This window comes from Pleurodeles waltl, chromosome 11 (genome assembly GCF_031143425.1).
Source record: "Pleurodeles waltl isolate 20211129_DDA chromosome 11, aPleWal1.hap1.20221129, whole genome shotgun sequence".
Classification (NCBI taxonomy): Eukaryota; Metazoa; Chordata; class Amphibia; order Caudata; family Salamandridae; genus Pleurodeles; species Pleurodeles waltl.
Genome location: NC_090450.1, coordinates 906,814,317 through 906,832,391, shown reverse-complemented (window position 1 = coordinate 906,832,391; position 18,075 = coordinate 906,814,317). Strand labels below are relative to the sequence as shown.

At 41.3% G+C, this 18,075-nt stretch overlaps 1 protein-coding gene across 4 annotated transcripts in view; it reads left to right on the top strand.

Moving 5' to 3' along the window:
• The window catches only part of CUX2 (cut like homeobox 2), a 661,979-nt gene that overhangs the window by 433,046 nt on the left and 210,858 nt on the right, over positions 1–18,075 (top strand). For all 4 annotated transcript variants that reach the window (XM_069214853.1, XM_069214854.1, XM_069214855.1 and 1 more), the window contains one exon: positions 10,650–10,728. In XM_069214853.1, the coding sequence (XP_069070954.1) occupies positions 10,650–10,728 (79 nt within the window). The remainder of the gene's footprint in view (positions 1–10,649; positions 10,729–18,075) is intronic.

Below are 18,075 nucleotides of genomic sequence, written 5' to 3'. Positions count from 1 at the left end.
TATGCGTCTGCCAGTGCATATTTGTGTATGAGTTCCTTTTGCGTGTTTCCTTGCGTGTGTATATGTTTGGACATGTGTCTGTGATTGCTTGTCTGTTTATTTGAGTATGCACGTGGTGAGATCATATCCTCAACTCTTGCATGGTTGGGATTTGTGGCACATAATGGTATAAGTTGTTCCACAATGGTGATATTTTGCATGTAAAGGCAGTTCCTAGTATGTGATGGCAATAGCTGGTATGTAATTGTGAGGCAATGATAATCCCAGGTATGTGTAGTACAAGGTGTAGGGTAGAATGTCTGCCAAATGAAAGCAATACTTAGAGTATGATGGCGATCCCTGATGGTGGATAGCAATGGGACTATGCGCTATATACTAGTGATCTCAATAATAGAATTATCATCCTTGGCATATGACGGTGATTCCTGGTATGTTACATAAAGACAATACCAGACATTTGCTGGCAGTACTTGGTATATGCGGGTAATACTTTTCATATGATGATGATGGCAGTGGAAGGTGAACTATTGTGAGATCCTGCTAGACAATTACATCGTAAGCCAGTACCTGAAGGGGAAAGGAAACTAGGCCTAGGGGTGTTTTGAATATATAGCAGGCCAGGCCCTACCTTAGAGATACAAGGAGATGCCTGGCTACTGTTGGTCTTGATATTCTGCCACTGGAAGGATTCACACACTGTTGGCTATCAGACTACCTATGATAGCAGTAATACTGAAGAAAAACAAAATAGAAGTTGGAACCACTTGCGGCACAAAGAGTCACAGAGATGTGTATGATGTCAGTCCTACACGAGTATAATGGGACAAAGGGTATATGATTGAGAATCTTTAAACATTTGTGGCAGTGATTTATATAGACCATGAAAGTTCCATTGTTTTTTCTTATTTATTCTTGTTTCTGTGCTTTCTCCCTGTTCCAGGGATGTTGTACAACTTGTGATAGTAGTGCCAAAGCTATATCCAGCCTGTGTGTGAGATTCAAGTGATTTAGGTTTGGTCTGATGGTAACCTGTGTACAATGTTTCTTTTCTGGGTTTATGAAGCCTGGAGGGGGCTCTTTGTGCCTCACAGACTGAGAATTGTAGTTTCATTGCAGGTAATTGCCAGGCATCCTATGTGTTGCTATCTTCATTTGTGGTGGATCTGTTGTTGTCAGCAGAGCCTCTCCCGCAGCAGGTGTGGTGTTATTGTAGATGGATCTCTGGGATTCCGAGCGGCGCGAGCTCGACCCCGGCATGTAATGGTGATTACTGGCAGAGAATCTTGATCCCTGGCAAAAAATGCTAATACCTGGTCTGTGATAATGACACCTGACGTTCTGCACTGCCACATGTTCATATGAAGCAATGCTTGGGCATGTGATGCCGGGGAGGTTGATCCAAGACATATGAGCTGCTCATGGCTTGGGATGGAAGCACATGGGCATATGACGAAGTGAAGGAGTGTCTGTCCATAAGAGCAAATAATAGATGGAAGTTGAATGAATACTGCAGGCTGGGATGTAAGGCAATATATATTTATTCATTAAAAAAAATAGAAGCCTGGAATTCAGGCGTATGGAGTCAAATGATTTTCTTTATTAAATCTTAAAAGCATTTTGGGACAAAGCAAATGTTATTTCAGAAAAAGACAAGCTAATGCCAACGTGCCAATGTGATGTGCAACAAATGCTCTATAGATTGTCTACCCTTACTAGATCATCTGTGCTTCTTTCATGCCTAGGAATAATCCACCTTCTGCTTCCTACTAATACCAAATTAATGGAACCTGCTTTCTTCATTAACTATTTTCTGGTGAAGTTGCGCTTGGAAAAAAATACAAGGAAAATATTTTGTCATTAGAAAGTGTCTTAATAACTGCTATAGTTGGGTGGGCGTCGCGTAACATAGCTTTTCTCACCTGTAAATGTGACAGGGCAGTGAAGGGTTGATTTAGACTGGATGAAAACAGTAAGATACAAATTAGCATTGGCGTAGCCATTAGGCTTTGACTGTGATACCTTTTTGCTTTGTCATTCCTTTTTTTTTCCTGATGAATTCTTGGCTTTCGCGAATGGCTGTGCATAGTCTGCAACTATCTAGGAATGTTTTTTATTAAAAGAAAAAAAATATAAAGATCACCACCATTTACAGGCATGCACATTCATCATCGTGAAATTATTTTTCTTTTGTTTTAAAAAAATAACTAAATGGTTGTCGCTGCATATGCATGCAAATCCACAGCGACCATCTTTAAATCCTTTTTTCTAAAAGAAATTCAAGATGGCCGCTCTATGAAACACTGCAGCCATCCTTGACTGTTTTTTTTTTTTAAACAAATAAAAAAAATATTCAAAGATGGCTACTGCATAGGCATGCACATGCACGACTGTCGTCTTGGAATGGGTTTTCCTTTATTTTAGACAAAACATTCTAAAATCGCTCGTGCGCATGGGCAGCCATCTACAAATATATTAAAATCTATTGAAAGATGGATGCCAGCCAATACAGTGCGAGTGCGCTGAGGAGACATGTGGGCGCTGAGGGTGCTAACAAATTTTAAAGAGAGTGTGGGGCCTGAAAGTAGGGGGACGAAAAAGAAGAGACACCCAGCGGAGCTGCAATTCAAGGTAATAACACCAGCAGTGGAAGGATGCAACTCATTCCATCATAACATGGCGAGACCAAATGTACCTTGGGCGGACAAACACAAGAAAAAGAAGGAAAACGACTGAATCAGGAGCAAGGAAGTGAGACAGACGAAAAAGACATGGAACCATGAGCAAGGGTGGACACAAAGCCCACTCTAATTCTGTATTGTACAATAGGTCTGTTGTCAAGTAACAGCGGAAAGGAGATGGATGCGTTAGCACAAGCCCTGTGCCTTGCAAATGGAAAGAAATGAGCAGATGAAGAGGAGATGGGCGAGCTCAAGGCAAGGGGGACCCCCATAACAAAGTGCCGGCCAGGTGGAGGGGGACAGGCTACCTAACATTGCTTTTTTCTGCAATCACAGGAATAATTCTGTAAACAATCTTGATTTCTGTGGATAATGTTACCTCAAGGCAAAGTAGTCCTCCTCATTTCTGCACACTATGGTACTATGTACATTTCTCACTGACAGCACTGCACAAGATGTGTGATCTTCAGTCTTCCTTTTATACATATGGGTTTCACTTCCACCAGGAGCAAAGGAAGATGTTCGTGGCTGGACAGGAGGGTCTTAATTGTGTCATTCATAATCAGCTTAAGGCCATGCTTTAAGCAAAGGAAAATAAACCAATAACAACATCATTTTTTTCAGTCTGCAGGGCAGGCAACCACCCTATGGTACTGTTGGCAGGCGGCGCATCTGCCACTCATGATTTATTAATTGACCAAATGAGTAGGTTGTTCAGCTTGAGACAAGTGCATTCAGCTCCAGTTTTGGCACCGACGTTTTAGTTTGCTTCTTGATCTGTTAAGTAAGTAATGTTTTTGCTTGTTTGGCAGCGGTTGGAGCAAAATACTTTAAAAGAGGATATTAATGCCTTCATCTGATATGGCTGGAGCATCCATCATCTGCCCCTGAAATCCATACTCTTGGCCCCTCCCGTTTGTGTAATGTGCATTAGACACGATTTACAGGTCAGAGGTTCGGCCGCCTAATGTAATGAAGAGGACGGGCTCTGGAAGAGCACAGCGCCACCCTTTATCCATCCCACAATCTTGCTTATTTTGTCACATGAAAATTGAGCTCACAGTGAGAGACATTTGGAGGGACATTAAAATCGGGTTCTCGTCTGCACCCCCAGTCCAGAGCCTAGCCTAAATACATATGTTAGCGCGTCTGACCTTAATAAGTAAACTTACAAGGGGACGTGAATAGATCGATGAACCTTTTGACTTGCAATTAGGATGCTCTTACCATAGCTCCAGTACGTAATCAATAATCAATACACCATATCAATAATCAACGACCATCAATCACAGTAATAATCAATAGTCAGTAATTGTCACACACCATGACCTTTTAGTCATGAATAACCACACCTTTTAGTAAAAGTTAGAATATTTATTTCCCTATATTAACAATGCTAATGTCACATAAGATAATCTCAAAATTAAATGATAAACATACAGAAACATCACTAGCTGTCCAAAGCGGTGAAAGAAACGTAATCTAATCAAAGCTTGAACCACTACACATTCTAAAGTTACTGTGCAAATTAATAACAAAAATAAGTGTGCAAACAATATCACATACATTTAGATTCAGCAACGAAAAGACATCAAACGTTACTCCCTATAACAGAATTTCATAAGTAGGGAATCCTATCTAATACCAGATTAGCATCAGCATGTTGGGCTTTATGGAAAACAATTTAGTAAACACAAATTTGGAAAAACATCCAACTATGACTCTATCAAAATAGTGCGGTTGGTACCTAGAAAGGAAAAGCAAACAGTCTTGAGAAACACATCAGTAATAATATACCTCTCCTCAAATGGATCGGCAAGCTAAGATAGTCTTCGTCATCAGGACATCAGTTCAGTCAGCAAGGCATCAGGATGCAGCATCAAAGTTCAGAAAACGCAAAGTCTTTAAGCAGTAAAGTTCAGCACATCTCTTGTCAAGACGCTCAAGAAAGTAATAGCCTTTCAGCAAGAAAGAAAATGGGCAAATGGGCTAGGCAAAAGACAAATGTACAATGGCTGCTTCTTCTCAGTGTTGTCCGGCTAAGTTAGATTTCCTAAACTACTTCCCAAGTCCCTATTGGTCAAGGGATCGCATGTTCACACTTTGTCCATTAAAACAAAAACTTCAAATCTATGATTTCTACTAGGACACGGTTCACATGTCGCTGATTGGCTTCTCTTGTAAAGTCCTCATCATCCGGCTCATCAGGTTACAATATTGTTGCAGCTTATACTCCATTCAGTGTCTTCTGTGTTCTCCTCCTGAGAAAGTCAGTCTTACATACATTACACTTATAATGTTTCATTTAGCAAGAACATCGGTCATGAGAAAGACTTTCAACTACGTGCACATTTGATCAGCACAGTGGAAAATCATAGTTTAATTCTCTAAGCAAACGTTTTATTAATCGGTTTAGAAATACAGCTTGACATGTGGCCGTGTAACTAGGCCAGGACGTTCGCTAAGTTAAGCACTCCAGTTAATAAACTAATGCATAATCATAACCCTTTTTATGATCTACTACTACATTAATCAAACAAAAACTCCATATTTCATACTAATACGCCATTAATAAGTATACTTCGTGAACATTGGCAGCCACTCACGTAGACACATTTTCAAATGCGTGCATTATTTTCCTCTAGGTTAATACATTTTCTATGTAAATCCATTACTCATAATACATGAATATTCATTAATAATTTTTTATTAAAACACGTGCTTTAGCACATACATCTTGTAAAGGGCAGGCCTCATCAAAAGCTTCTTTCTGTTGGCATTTGAGGACACTTCTGTGCCCACGCGAAGCCGAGACGATTTCAACCTTCTTGATGGCGCTTCACGTTCTGTTCTCTGCTGGAGCGTGCCATCCACTTCCTGCCCTGTCGCCATTTTGTGGCTCGTGCCCAAGCCCCTTGCCCTCTGCAGCTTGAATCCTCTTTCATTGTGATTGTTAACCAATTCCTACCTAATGATGTCAGTAGACCATGTCCTCCCAGTAATTCTTGCCTCTACAGGCTGATGATGTAATCAGATTAGGACAGTTAAACAAATTGACAGCAAAGGAATTCGAAATTTAAGGGGAATGAACCAGGAGTGTAGATAGACAAAATGGTGCCCAGCCGGACAGTTACATTCTGAAGTGAAGAAAAATGGGTGAAACATTGTGGGAAATCTACAAAGTTGACTGAGGTTGTGCTGTTGTTTACGGATGTACTAAAGCCTGTCCTTGGGGGGTGGGTGTATGTCTTTCCCTTCTCAGTTTAGGAAGAAACATTACAAACAGTGATAGCTGTAATCCGTGATTATCCCAAATTCTAGCATGGTTCTGAAATTCCTGCACCTAGGTTGTTAGGTACAGAATGCGGAGTCTTTTCAGTTGTTGGGTCACAACTTGAAATCTAGAACTGTTCAGTGGGGATTCAAGTTCATTAAGCTGTGGTAATTTGCCTTGTTGTTCACACAAAATGTCTTAAGCCTCATGCCTGCTCCCAAGTGGCAGGTGCCCACTTCACACAAAGCTGCGATTGTAGTTGGCATAGACTGTGTTATTGGCATTGGTCGCAGAGAGGCCAAGGAATAAAGGAGCACGATTTGAGGATTACTGGTGTCAAGTAATAGGAATTGGGTTTTGTTGTGAAAGACTATGCTTTCCATACGTTTTTAAAATCATTTTTAGATCATCACTTCTCAGAGCACTACATTCAGAATAGACATGCACTGTTTACAAAAGTAATTTGTTAAGTTGAGTTTGATGTATTAACATTTCTTTCTCATTAGAAACACTTCGCAAATTGGCAGGATTTGTGTGAGAGAGAGAAAAACAAAAATGTAGTCTACCAAAGTGATATTACGAGTCTGAAATATTTTTGTGTCTCAAAAATTTGAAAAAAAATATGCTGGTGAACGGGCATTCCCTCCTTCCTTTCGATTTGTAAGAAAATGTGTCCGTACTTCATGATAGTTCATGCAGTTGCAAAGCATTGAATGGTTACTGCCTGCCCTTGTCAGTTGAGAACTTGGGCACAGTGGGCATGGGGAACATCTGGAACGACGACTCTGGAACCACACTTGCGTTAATGACGACTCCCTTTTTCTCTGCCTTAACCAGGCATGTGCTGAACAACGTGGTTAAGGGAGAGGATGCAGGCATGTAAGTGGGTCTGGGGCAGGGTTGGCAGTAGTTTTTAGTGGTGGACTAGGGGCTTGGGGTGGGGGGTGGATTAAGAGCTTGGGGTGGGGGGAGGTCGGGGTAGTTTGTTTTTTAGGGGCGGGGTGGGGATCGGGGTAGTTCTGGTTTTTAGGGGCAGGGCGTTTTGTTTTTGAGGTGGGTGGAGCGGGGGTCCGGGTACTTTGTTTTTTTTGGGGTGGGGGATCAGGGTAGTTTGTGTTTTAGGGGGTGGGGTGTTTAGGGTAATTTGGTTTTTGGGGTAGGGGATCAGGGTAGTTTGGTTTTTGGGGGGGTGCAGGATGGGATACTTTATTTTTTGTGGTGGGGGTTGGGGTAGTTTGGTTTTTGGGGTGGGGTAGTTTGGTTTTTGGGGGTGGGGGATCAGGGTAGGTTGTTTTTTGGGGGTGGGAGGTCGGGTACTTTGGTTTGTGGGGGTGTGGGGGTCGGGGTAGTTTGGTTTGTGGGGGTGTGGGGGTCCTGGTAGTTTGGTTTTTGGGGTTGGGGGTTTAGGGTAATTTGGTTTTTGGGGGTGGGGGATCGGGGTAGTTTTGTTTTTGCGGGTGGGTGGGTGGCTTTGGTTGTTTTTAGGAAAGGTGGGTGAGGTCACGGAAGGTTTTAGGGCTCAGGGTGGGTGGGAGGTATCAGGGGTAGGTTTGTTTTAGGAGTGGGGGGGTCAGAGTAGTTTTAGTATTAGGGGTGAGGTACTTCTGGGCCTTAGGACAGGTGGGGGTTGCATGCTAGAACCACGCATTCCGTTCCCATATATGCCTTTCCCACACATGCCTTTACTAGGCATGCTTGTACAATGAAAAATGTGTGGTGAAGGCATTCATGGTAACAACACGGTCGTTGTTCCGACCGCGTTGTTCAGGCATGCGTAGTACCAGCGTTCGTTGCTCTACCATACATTCAGTGGGCATTAGAGGGAGCAGACGGCAGTTCCACAAATCACTGCATGCTCCCCCCAAGCTCCTCTTCCCAGTGTACCACTTTGTTTGGCATTGAGGCTCCTTTCCTTTTAAAGGAGTTGGGTTGTCAATACCGATGCCTTGTGAATGGCATTGCAGAGGTGGAGATCTGCAGTTCCTTTGCAGGCCTTTATTCTCTGCTTGTGGAATTTGCTAAGGGAAGCCTACATCTTGTGTATTAATGTGGAGGTTTTTCTGCCAGTCATTGCAACCAACCTGTTTGTGCTCTTCTGGATTCGTACAGATACTCTTCCTATTTTAAAAGTTTTCGTAACCTTTTTAGGTCTCTCCTACATTCAACATTGGTTTGGCTGTGTGTTGTTAAAGATCTAGGGCCAGATGTATCATCATCCCGGTTTGCATTTCCTAAATAGCGATTTTTAAGAAATGCAAAATGGATGTATGAATATTGCTATTCGGTAATAGCGTTTACCTAAAAGTCTCAATCGCTATTACCGAATCGCAATTAGGGAATGGGGCTCCATTCATCCCTATGGGCCCATAGGTGCAAATGGTTTTGCATTACCTAATTTGTGAATTTCTGGTGGGCATTCGCAAATTAGGTAATGCAAACCCCAGGGTGCTGGCCGCCTAAGGCCCCCTTTAATGCACCCCAAAAAAATATTTTTGGACATGTAAAGCGCACACATGCCCCAGGGGCATGTGTGCGCTACATGTCATTTTTAAAAATGCATTTGTAATGCATTTTTTAAAATTGCACATGCTTACCACCAACCTTGAATTTGTGGTAATTGCATTTCCAAATTTGCATTTAGGAAATGTATGTTACATGTGAATAGGTAATCACAAATAGGTATTCCATATTTGCGAATATCTCTTCAGGGAATCGCAAATTGCGATTCCCTAATTGGAGTTGCAATTTTAAGGTATCGCTATTTTTGTGATTCCTTAAAATTGCACTGCGAATTCCTTTCATAAACCATGAAAGGCGATTTTGCATTCACAAAAGGTGGAATTTTGCGATTCACACCGTTTGCGAATGCTAAATCCTTTGATACATTTGGCCCCCAGTGTCTCCAGTAAATTAAACTTTATTCATACAGTAGCATTTTGATTAGACCCTTCTTGTTTATTAGATAGCTTTCATGTCTATCTCATTTCCCTGCTTCCTGTATTATGGTTTTCCTCCCTATTCTTTGTTAGTTCCTCCTCTGGAGCATTTCTTTTTTACCATGTTTAGATTGGATGACGTGTGCCCTTCCATTGCTTACATTCAGGAAACTTCTTTTTCTTGTATTGTTCCATGGAAGTGCCTTTCCTGCTCTCTTCCCTGTGTGCTCGCTTCCCCTCACTGCGCTCTCTGTCTTGCTCTCCCACCCCTTGCCCACCCCAGTTGGTCTTCCACACCTGCCCTGGCAGCTGAGATTTGCTGCTGGACTGCTCCTTAGTAAAAACACATTTTCAAACACCTTTTATATATTTCATTTTTTTAATGTATTATTCCAAGAGCATCTGTCATCTTGGAACATTAAATTGAAAAAAAAAACACAATGGCCGCTGCGACCTGATGTAACCTTGTGTATGAGTGATGATACACATGCTCATATATGTCATGTGATGCCCTCCTTAGCGTCATGACTCCGATGTGTGCATGCATGTTGATACATACACACATACACATCATTGCTCTTTTTTTGCGATGCTGTCCAACACTGGCCATAGCCATTTATACTTTTTTATGATTCCAGTGCTATTTCCATTGGCACCCTGAATAATGCTGCATTGACAAAGCCAAAAAGCAAGACCAATTCACACTGAAAACGCTTGTTGTTACCCCCTCCCACCGGTGCCCCCTTATACTCCTCCTTTGATATGAATCGTTTCAGTACATGAAATAGGACTGCATCAAAGGACCGACGGAAATAAAGAAAATAAATTAATTGCTGCAGCGGAGTGAAATTAAATAAACAACGTTTAGCTTGATGCTAAAACGATACAGTACAAAACAGTTCTTTGCTACTGTAAAATATGTAAATATAGCACGTGGTAGTTTCACCATCTGTCATTCCCCGTTTTACTAGCTGAGGCCAGTTCACAAAATAGTGAACAAACTAAGCATGTAAAACGTTTAGAAAAAGATTACATTGAAAATCTGGCTGATTTTAAAACATCATTAGCCTGTCTGGAAAATGATAATCGAGACGATCCCATGCTCAATGTGTGAGACATAAAAAAGCACATTCACACCCTTGTGGCAAGAATTCACTAGTGACTGTAAATACTCACTTGCCTGTACATCTAGAAAACGCATGTTCATGGATGCAAGTGTACTCCAGATTTGCCCTGATCCTGCCCTTCACTTGACCCAGTTTTTACTTGTAGCTTGATGCAAAATAACACATCCTGGTAATAAAGACAGAAGAGAATGTCAGGCAGCAGGAAGCACAGGAGACGAGGTGTTCACGACTGGACGGCTGTGTGGGTGACCTTTGGCCTACCTGGAAGCCTTCAGACACTTGCTCTACAGGAAGAATAATGTACCTAATTTACTTCAGTGAAGGTTACTGGCTTTAGAAAATCTCGACAAGAATCCGAGAGGAAATAACAGATTCCAATAATGTCCGAGGCTGCCTCATGCGGCATATTCCACCAGGCCCACAAAAATGCCAATATTTGTGTGATTGTTTTGCTTAAATGTGACTGGCGTGCGATGTATTAAGGTCAAACACTATTCACTAGCTACCTTTTAGAATACAAGTATGCCTTGCAATGAAATGTGTTTTTAAAAAAAATGTTTTCCCTTTGTAAATGCAATAGTTTGCGTGGCCCTGGTTTCCCATCTCCTAACTTGGCGTCTTTGTTTTCCCCAAGGTAGTAGCACTTAGTCGGAGGAGCAAGGAAGCGGAGACTGCCTTTCTGAGCGTCTACAAGCAGTTAATTGAAGCCCCAGGTAAGATCTGCTGGGGGTGTTCCATGCAGAGAGGAATGGTGTGAAAATACGCTGCATAGTGTCATGCAAGGGCCTTTGAGTTTTCAGAAGCAGGGATCTCTCACTGTGATATATATATCAGCTGAGCCTTTGGCATTTCAGTTCTAAAAGCTGTGTATGATATCCAGTATTGCTTATCTAAAATACTATAAAATGCATTTTGACCATGAAATGAGGCTTTTATCATGTCATCAAGTGTTCTTGATGTATTGCAAAGGAGAGGTAGAACATCAATTTTGCCCTCGGGGGATCATTCACAAAAAATATGTTAAACTAAGTAACTAACTGTACCTTTTATCCTGAGGCGGAGTGGTTATAGATATAATTTCAGAGGTTTATACTTTTAAGTCTGTGCCATTTGCAGATTCCCAAGTATCTTCTTCAAATCTGCTAATCCTGAACAGTTTTGCAAATTGTTTACAGTGTCTTACGATATTTAAAATCCACATTTTCTAAAAGGAAAATGTGTTATGCCATATTAAGTTACGTTATGAGGATTTATAGAGCGCGCATATCACCCAAAGGGTATCCATGTTCAGGAATAGGTGAGTAGGCCGATCGGGCTCCTGGTCAAATTTCTTGCAGAAGTCGAGAAGGGATTGGTAGGTCCTGTTGTGGTGAGGAAGGTTGTTCCAGGATTTGGCAGCAATGTGGATAAAGGAGCTTCCTTGTGACTTGCTTCTCTGGATGCGGGGTACTTGCACGAGGAGGAGTGCAGTTGCCGGGTGGGTTGATGGAAGTTGAGGTGGTGGTTGAGGTAGGCAGGTCCGACATTGTGGAGAGCTTTGTATGCATGGATGAGGAGTTTGAATTGTCCTCGCTTCTGAATTGGTAGCCAGTGATGACTCTGAGATGGGGTGTGATGTGTGCTTTGCAGGGGATGTTGAGAATAAGTCTGGTGGTAGCGTTCTTGGTGGTCTGGAGTCCTTGTTGGAGTCAGTGGTGTAACAAAGGCCCCCGTCTCCCCTGCAGTTTAGGGGGGCGAGCTCCAGGGCCCCCTCAGCTTAGTACCCTGGCCTGGGAGCTGCTGAGTGAGTCCAGAGGTGAGGCCCCTCCATGTCCATGTGCAGGGTGGCCCCCTCAAGTTTCGTCACGCCACTGGTAGGAGTTGATGCGTGATGCCGCCGTAGAGTGTGTTGCCGTAGTATAACCTGCTGGTAATAACTGCCTGGGTGCCCATGCATCTGGTATCATTGAGGAGCCTGTGGAATATTTTCTGGAGCATGCCTAGGATGAAGAAACAGAAGGCGGTAACAGCATTCACTTGTTTGGCCATTTTGAGTCTGTCGTCCATGATAATACCAAGGTTTTTGGCATGGTCATGGTAGTGTGCCTGAGTCCCAGATATTTTAGCCACAAGAGGAGTCACATGGAGAGCTTTTTTTGTTGAAGAGCAGGACTTCAGTTTTCTGTGTTGAGCTTTAGGCAGTTCCGTTTCATCCTGTTAGCTGCGTTGGACAAGCATGTGTTAAAGTTGGCTCTGATGGTGTGGTTGTTGTCTGTGAGGGAGAGGATGAGCTGAGTGTTGTTTGCGTAGGATACAATGTTGATTCTGTGGGTTCTTATGACATGGACGAGGGGTGGGATGTAGACGTTGATGATGATCTTTGAGAGACATCGCAAATGAGGTTCTTAAGTTCGGAGGTGAAGGGTGGGAGCCGATTCACTAGGTCTGGTTTAGAGGGAAGTAGCCCAGCCAGCTCAGGACAGGACCATGTATTCCTGTGTTGTGGAGTCTTGTGATAAGGGTACTTTGTGAGATAGTGTCAAAGGCTGCAGAGAGGTCGAATAATATGAGTGCAGTGGTTTCTCCATTGTCCATGATGGCCCGGATGTTGTCAATTGCTGTAATGGAACCGGTTTCGGTTCTGTGGTTTTTGCGGAATCCAGACTGCATAATGTCTAGTAGGTTGTGTTGTTCGAATTGGTTGGAGAGGTGTTTGTGGATAACTTTCTCCACAACTTTGGATGGGAAGGGCAGCAGTGAGATCGGCCTGTAGTTGCTGAGCTCGTCTGAGTCTGCAGTGGGAGAAATTTTTCTTTGTTAACAAAACCCTTCCACAACACCCCCATTAAATGTTGGCTTATGGGCTCCACTTTCGTGCCCTGAAAATACTCCTGTATTTTACAGAGATGGTTTTCCATGTGCTATAAAGGTGGAAAGCAATGAAAAACTTTTGTGAATACCCACACCATGAGGACTTTGTGGGTGTTCAGAGTACACCGCATGTCCACCTCCTCCTAACACACCTTTCCTCTCTTGCGATACCCAGTAATGCAGTATATGCAAGCCCACTAGATAGTTGAAATTTCCCTCAAGAGTAAGGAACATTTATCTTTCAAAAATACACTTTATAAGAATCAAAGATTTGAAATGTGCAAAAGTAATACAACTATTTCCACCTAAAGGTTACACTTCAGCTAACAGTATTGCCAGTGAGCGTAATGATATCACAGAAAGTGACAACTCAAAGGTTTATTAAACAACTCAATTACAAAATCCTATATCAATTATAACATTGATAAGGTAACTTCAGATTGCCATTGATAACTACAGAAACCAACACAAGCTACAAAAACCAGGAGAAGCTAAGGGCCTACTTACGTCTAAATGGATAGTGGTTAAATTAGCAAAATCATGTGCGGTGCCAAGTAGATAATAGGAATTGTTAAAAAATAAAAGTGTGGTTTACTAAAGAAAAAAAAGCAGTACTGCTTCCCACGTGCTCTCATGGCTTGTTATGTCTTTCTATTGTTTGCATCCATTTGGGAAAGTCTTTATCTGGGAAAAAAACACCCTTTAATCCATGATTCGCTTTGAATATAAACTGTGATTTTTTAAAAAAACATTTGAAAAAGTATGTGATATTATTTACTTTTCAGCATAGTCAATAGACTACACATCTTCTGCATTCATAAAAACAAGCATTGGCAAAACCAACCAGTCGGGCTTACATTTTGAATCTGGACTAAAACATTAAAATAAACCCTCCTGCAGTAAGAAACAAAACATAAATGTATGCTTTCTGTATACAGTGCATCAATTGGCTAAATAGTTTAATGTGGTAGGATTCAGGATATTTTCAAGATGTAAAATAGTTCCTCGTACATTGCAGTGCAGCCACTCCATAGGAAGCAAATGAATGATACACCAAATTGGTATTGGTAATAGCATGAGGTGAGAGAAAAATACACCTCCAGGAGGAGCTATGTACAGCCATGCATATCCTTAAGAATTTGATTGAACAACTTTGTGTAGGTTCTCCATAGCTGACCAAGAAAGTACTTAATCTAAGCTGCACCTTGGGCTACAGCAGTAGGGAAGCTGGGAGTTTGGCACCATTGCTGAACAGACTGGATTTGCTGAGTTACACGGTACCCTCAAATAAGGATTTTATGAAACGGAGAAGCTGTAGTTTGCATAAGATGTGAACTCAAAAATCATACACAGTGAAATTAATAATAGACACCTTTGAAACTTTACCAGTACTTTTGTTGCACCCTTTTTATAAGCCCATGTGCCTGCACAAATTTATGTTGTGAACAAAATAAGCTGTGAATACTACAATATCTTTTTATGATGACAAAATAAGACAAATGAACCTGCAAGTGAATAGTCTTTATAACAGGCTAAGGCATCCAAACAGCACATACATCAGTTCTTAAACAATAAAAGCATGAATTAGTAATTAAACTGTCAGCGGGCCATCAAATAACACCTTTTGGCTCTCAATTTCAACCTTCATGCTATTCAGTCAAACCAAAGGACGACCTTCATGCTTCGTAACCAACACTTAATGATAATACACATGGGACAATGTGGAAATGTGACCATAACAAAATGCATTAAATCCAATGGCTGAAGGTGTGTGGCCTTAATCCTGCTCCATTTTAGGTCGCAGCCTACTAGGCAGTGCATCTGCGTGGTATGTGAAAGACATCTTGGGGAGTTTCTGAAAGTTCACCTGGGAATGCAGTCTGCCTGTAGCGTGCCATTGGCTTTGTAGTATGCGATTCACATTTTCTGGCTTTCCATTTGCTGGCTTTATTTGCTTTAGGCTTCCCAGCATGAGTTCATACCTCCCCATGCCAAAGCCGTGTTTACAGAATGCTTCCACAAACTTGTTTTCTGTAATAAATAGGCATGTAAATCTATCTCTTCACATTTGCTGGCCATTCAAAGACCGAGGTCAAATGTCAAGATGTGTCTTCCATGGAGCCTGATGATTATTTTGCTTTCGGCTGACTTCAAAGTGAGAGCATTTACAGGAAAAAGGAATGAGGCATACTTTCTCCATGGAGACTGCTTGTGCCTTTTTTATTTTATTTTAGACGTAGCCATCTCAAAAGGTATCTCGTTCTTCAGTCGCACAAAACATTTGCTTTTCATTCATGGGGCATGAAGTTCACCATTGGCATTGTAGGGTGGGTAGAAGCATGAACGCTTCTAAAATCATGTTTGAAAATTATTACTTACAAAAAAATAAGTGCACTGATTTAATATGATGTACTAATACTAATAAGATGAAATAGTACTGCATGTGAATGAAATTAGTTTTTTTTGTATTTTGGCAGAGACTTTATAATATTTAACATGTTTTTTGCAAAATGTCTTTACAGCTGAAGTTGGCCTGAAAGTTAAGTGTGCAGGACACACTTGTTACTTGCTTTCTTTCACATCAATTAACTTGTAAATAAATGCTTGCCTTTTTTAAACGGGGGCCACAAGCAAAGTTCAGGAGAGAGTTTGCGGACTGTACTGATCTAGTCTGATGTACTAGTACTACCAAGAAAAAACAGTTCTCAATGTGAAAGAAATATTTTTTTCAGATTTTTTACAGAGACTTTCTTGTATTTAACACGTTTTTTGCAAAATTCCTCTTATTTGGTGAGTGCAGTTAATTTGTGAAACTGCCTTTTTAAGAACAAGATACAAGGCCACAATTCAGTCTCTGCTGCAGCCTAACAGTGATCTTGGTCAATTTACACTGTTACTGGTCCATTCACTGCTATGCACAGGATAAGATCTTTTCACAGAAAAGGGCCAGCGCATTGTAACACAATTCAACAATGCTTGGTTTCCAGTTTGATGTGTAAAGCCTATGCTTAATTTATGACATTTGTGGCAACTCGTTTTGGAGAGTTGAATAGTTTAAAGGTACTTTTTTTAAAGCTTTTTTGTTTATGGTCAGCTATGCAATAATTGTGTACGAATACATATATTAATGGATATAACCGATTTCCTCATTTGTCCTTGCAGGCACGAGGGTCATGATTATGGGAACCCACTGAACAAAGATTATTGCAAACAGTCCCAAGTGTAGTTACCTTTCAGGCACTACTTGGATGATTTGAATGGTGCAGCAGGTGCAACGGCACAGGAGCCAAAAGCCCTAGGACACCCACCAAACACCTACTATTGCTATATCTTACTACTAAACAAGCAGTCACAAGTGCAGTTAGCTTGCAGGCCCTAGGGCCATGATTTGAATGGTGCAGTAGTTGTAGTGGCACAGGGGACAAAAGGTCTAGGAAACCCACTGAATACCGATTATTGCTATACTTTAATACTAAACAAGCAGTCACAAGCACAGTTACCTTGCAGGCCCTAAGCCCATGATTTGAATGGTGCAGCAGATGCAGTGGCACAGGGGCCAAAGCTCTAGGAAACCCACTGTACTCCGATTATTGCTATATTTTACTACTAAACAAGCAGTCACAAGTGCATTTGCTTTGCAGGCACTAGAGCCATGATTGGAATGGTGCAGCAGATGCAGTGGCCCAGGGGCCAAAAGGCCTATGATACCTCGTGGACACAGTTAATTGCTATATTTTACTACTCCACCCAACTCAAAACCAGCTATGGCCGAAATCTCCTCGCTTCCTAATGACTGTCTACCATTCCAGTGCTCCCTGTCACATAGTGCGAACGCTGCCTCCTCCTCTCCTGGCACCACGCTTCCTGACCTTTCCTCTCTCCCCTCATGGGCTTCCTCCCTCAGAGGCTTCCTCTTCTCCTCACCTGGAAAACGGACACACCTTAAAAGTTTACAGATCACCTTTTTTCACAGTACGGGCAGCTTTTACAAAAAGCACTTAAAAGTTCTTTAAAGTATTTCAGCACTTTATAAGAGATTACATGATTTGGCCAGGATCACAGGATGTTGAGCCGACGCCAAGACTCAAACCCGGTTCCCCAAGACGGCATCTCACATTTTTGTTATAGTCATCTGTTATAGTCATCTGCAACATGTACAAAAAACATTAATAAAGACAATAGATTTTGCATAGGCAAAACCTTTTGACTTTACCAATGCTTGTTCATTATTATCTATAATACGATCTTGAAATACATACCTTCAGGATGTGCGTTGTACAAAAACCTCGCCAACATTTAATTTAATTAAAACATCCATGTAGAACAGAAACCCGGCCATCCAAAGGGTTCACAGACTGACTTGCTTATTAGTTCACTATCGACATTGTCAGGAGTGGAAACATGGACATTTCAAAATACATGTTTGACAACTATTCCTTAAAAAAATAAGGGAATAAATGAGAAAATAAATGATGTACTACTATTACTAAGATGAAACAGTTCTGTAAGTGAATAAAATACATTTTTGGAATTTTTGAAGAGGCTTTTTCATATTTTACATGCTTGTTGCAGAATGTCTTTAAAATTGAAGTTAATTGTGCAGGACACACTAGGTACTTGTTTTCTTTCATGTCAATTAACTTGTACATAATGCTTGCCCATTTTGAACAGGGTGTTGCATGCAAAGGTCTGGTGTGAGCTTGCAGCCCCCAGACAATAGCTCTACATGGACATTAAGGTGTAGATTATACAGCAGCGCTGGCTTCAGTGCAAAATAGCTGCAAATAAAAAAAAAAAAGAACAACGCTGTTGCTAGCGTGCCTGGTCCTTAGTAAACTTACAAGGGGACGCGTATAGGTCGATGAACCTTTTGGATCCCATGAAGTATCCTAGTCAAGCGGTAACCAATGGATTATCTATAAACATAGCAATCAACAATGAAACATCAAGAAAAGCCCTATCTAATAAGAAAATACCATTACTCTCAAAAGGGGTAATCGTTTTATTCCCTATTAGTTACAATTCTAATGAAAAACCTTTATTCAGCTTTATTGTTATCAAACTTTATTAGCATCATAAACAACTATTCACCATGAATTATTGATAAGCAAAACGAGCATCCACAAAAGTCAGCAAATTCTTTAACATTTTGAATAATTCAGCAATGCAAGTCAGTCAGTCAACTGTCACCGTTAAGTCACCCTTGTCAG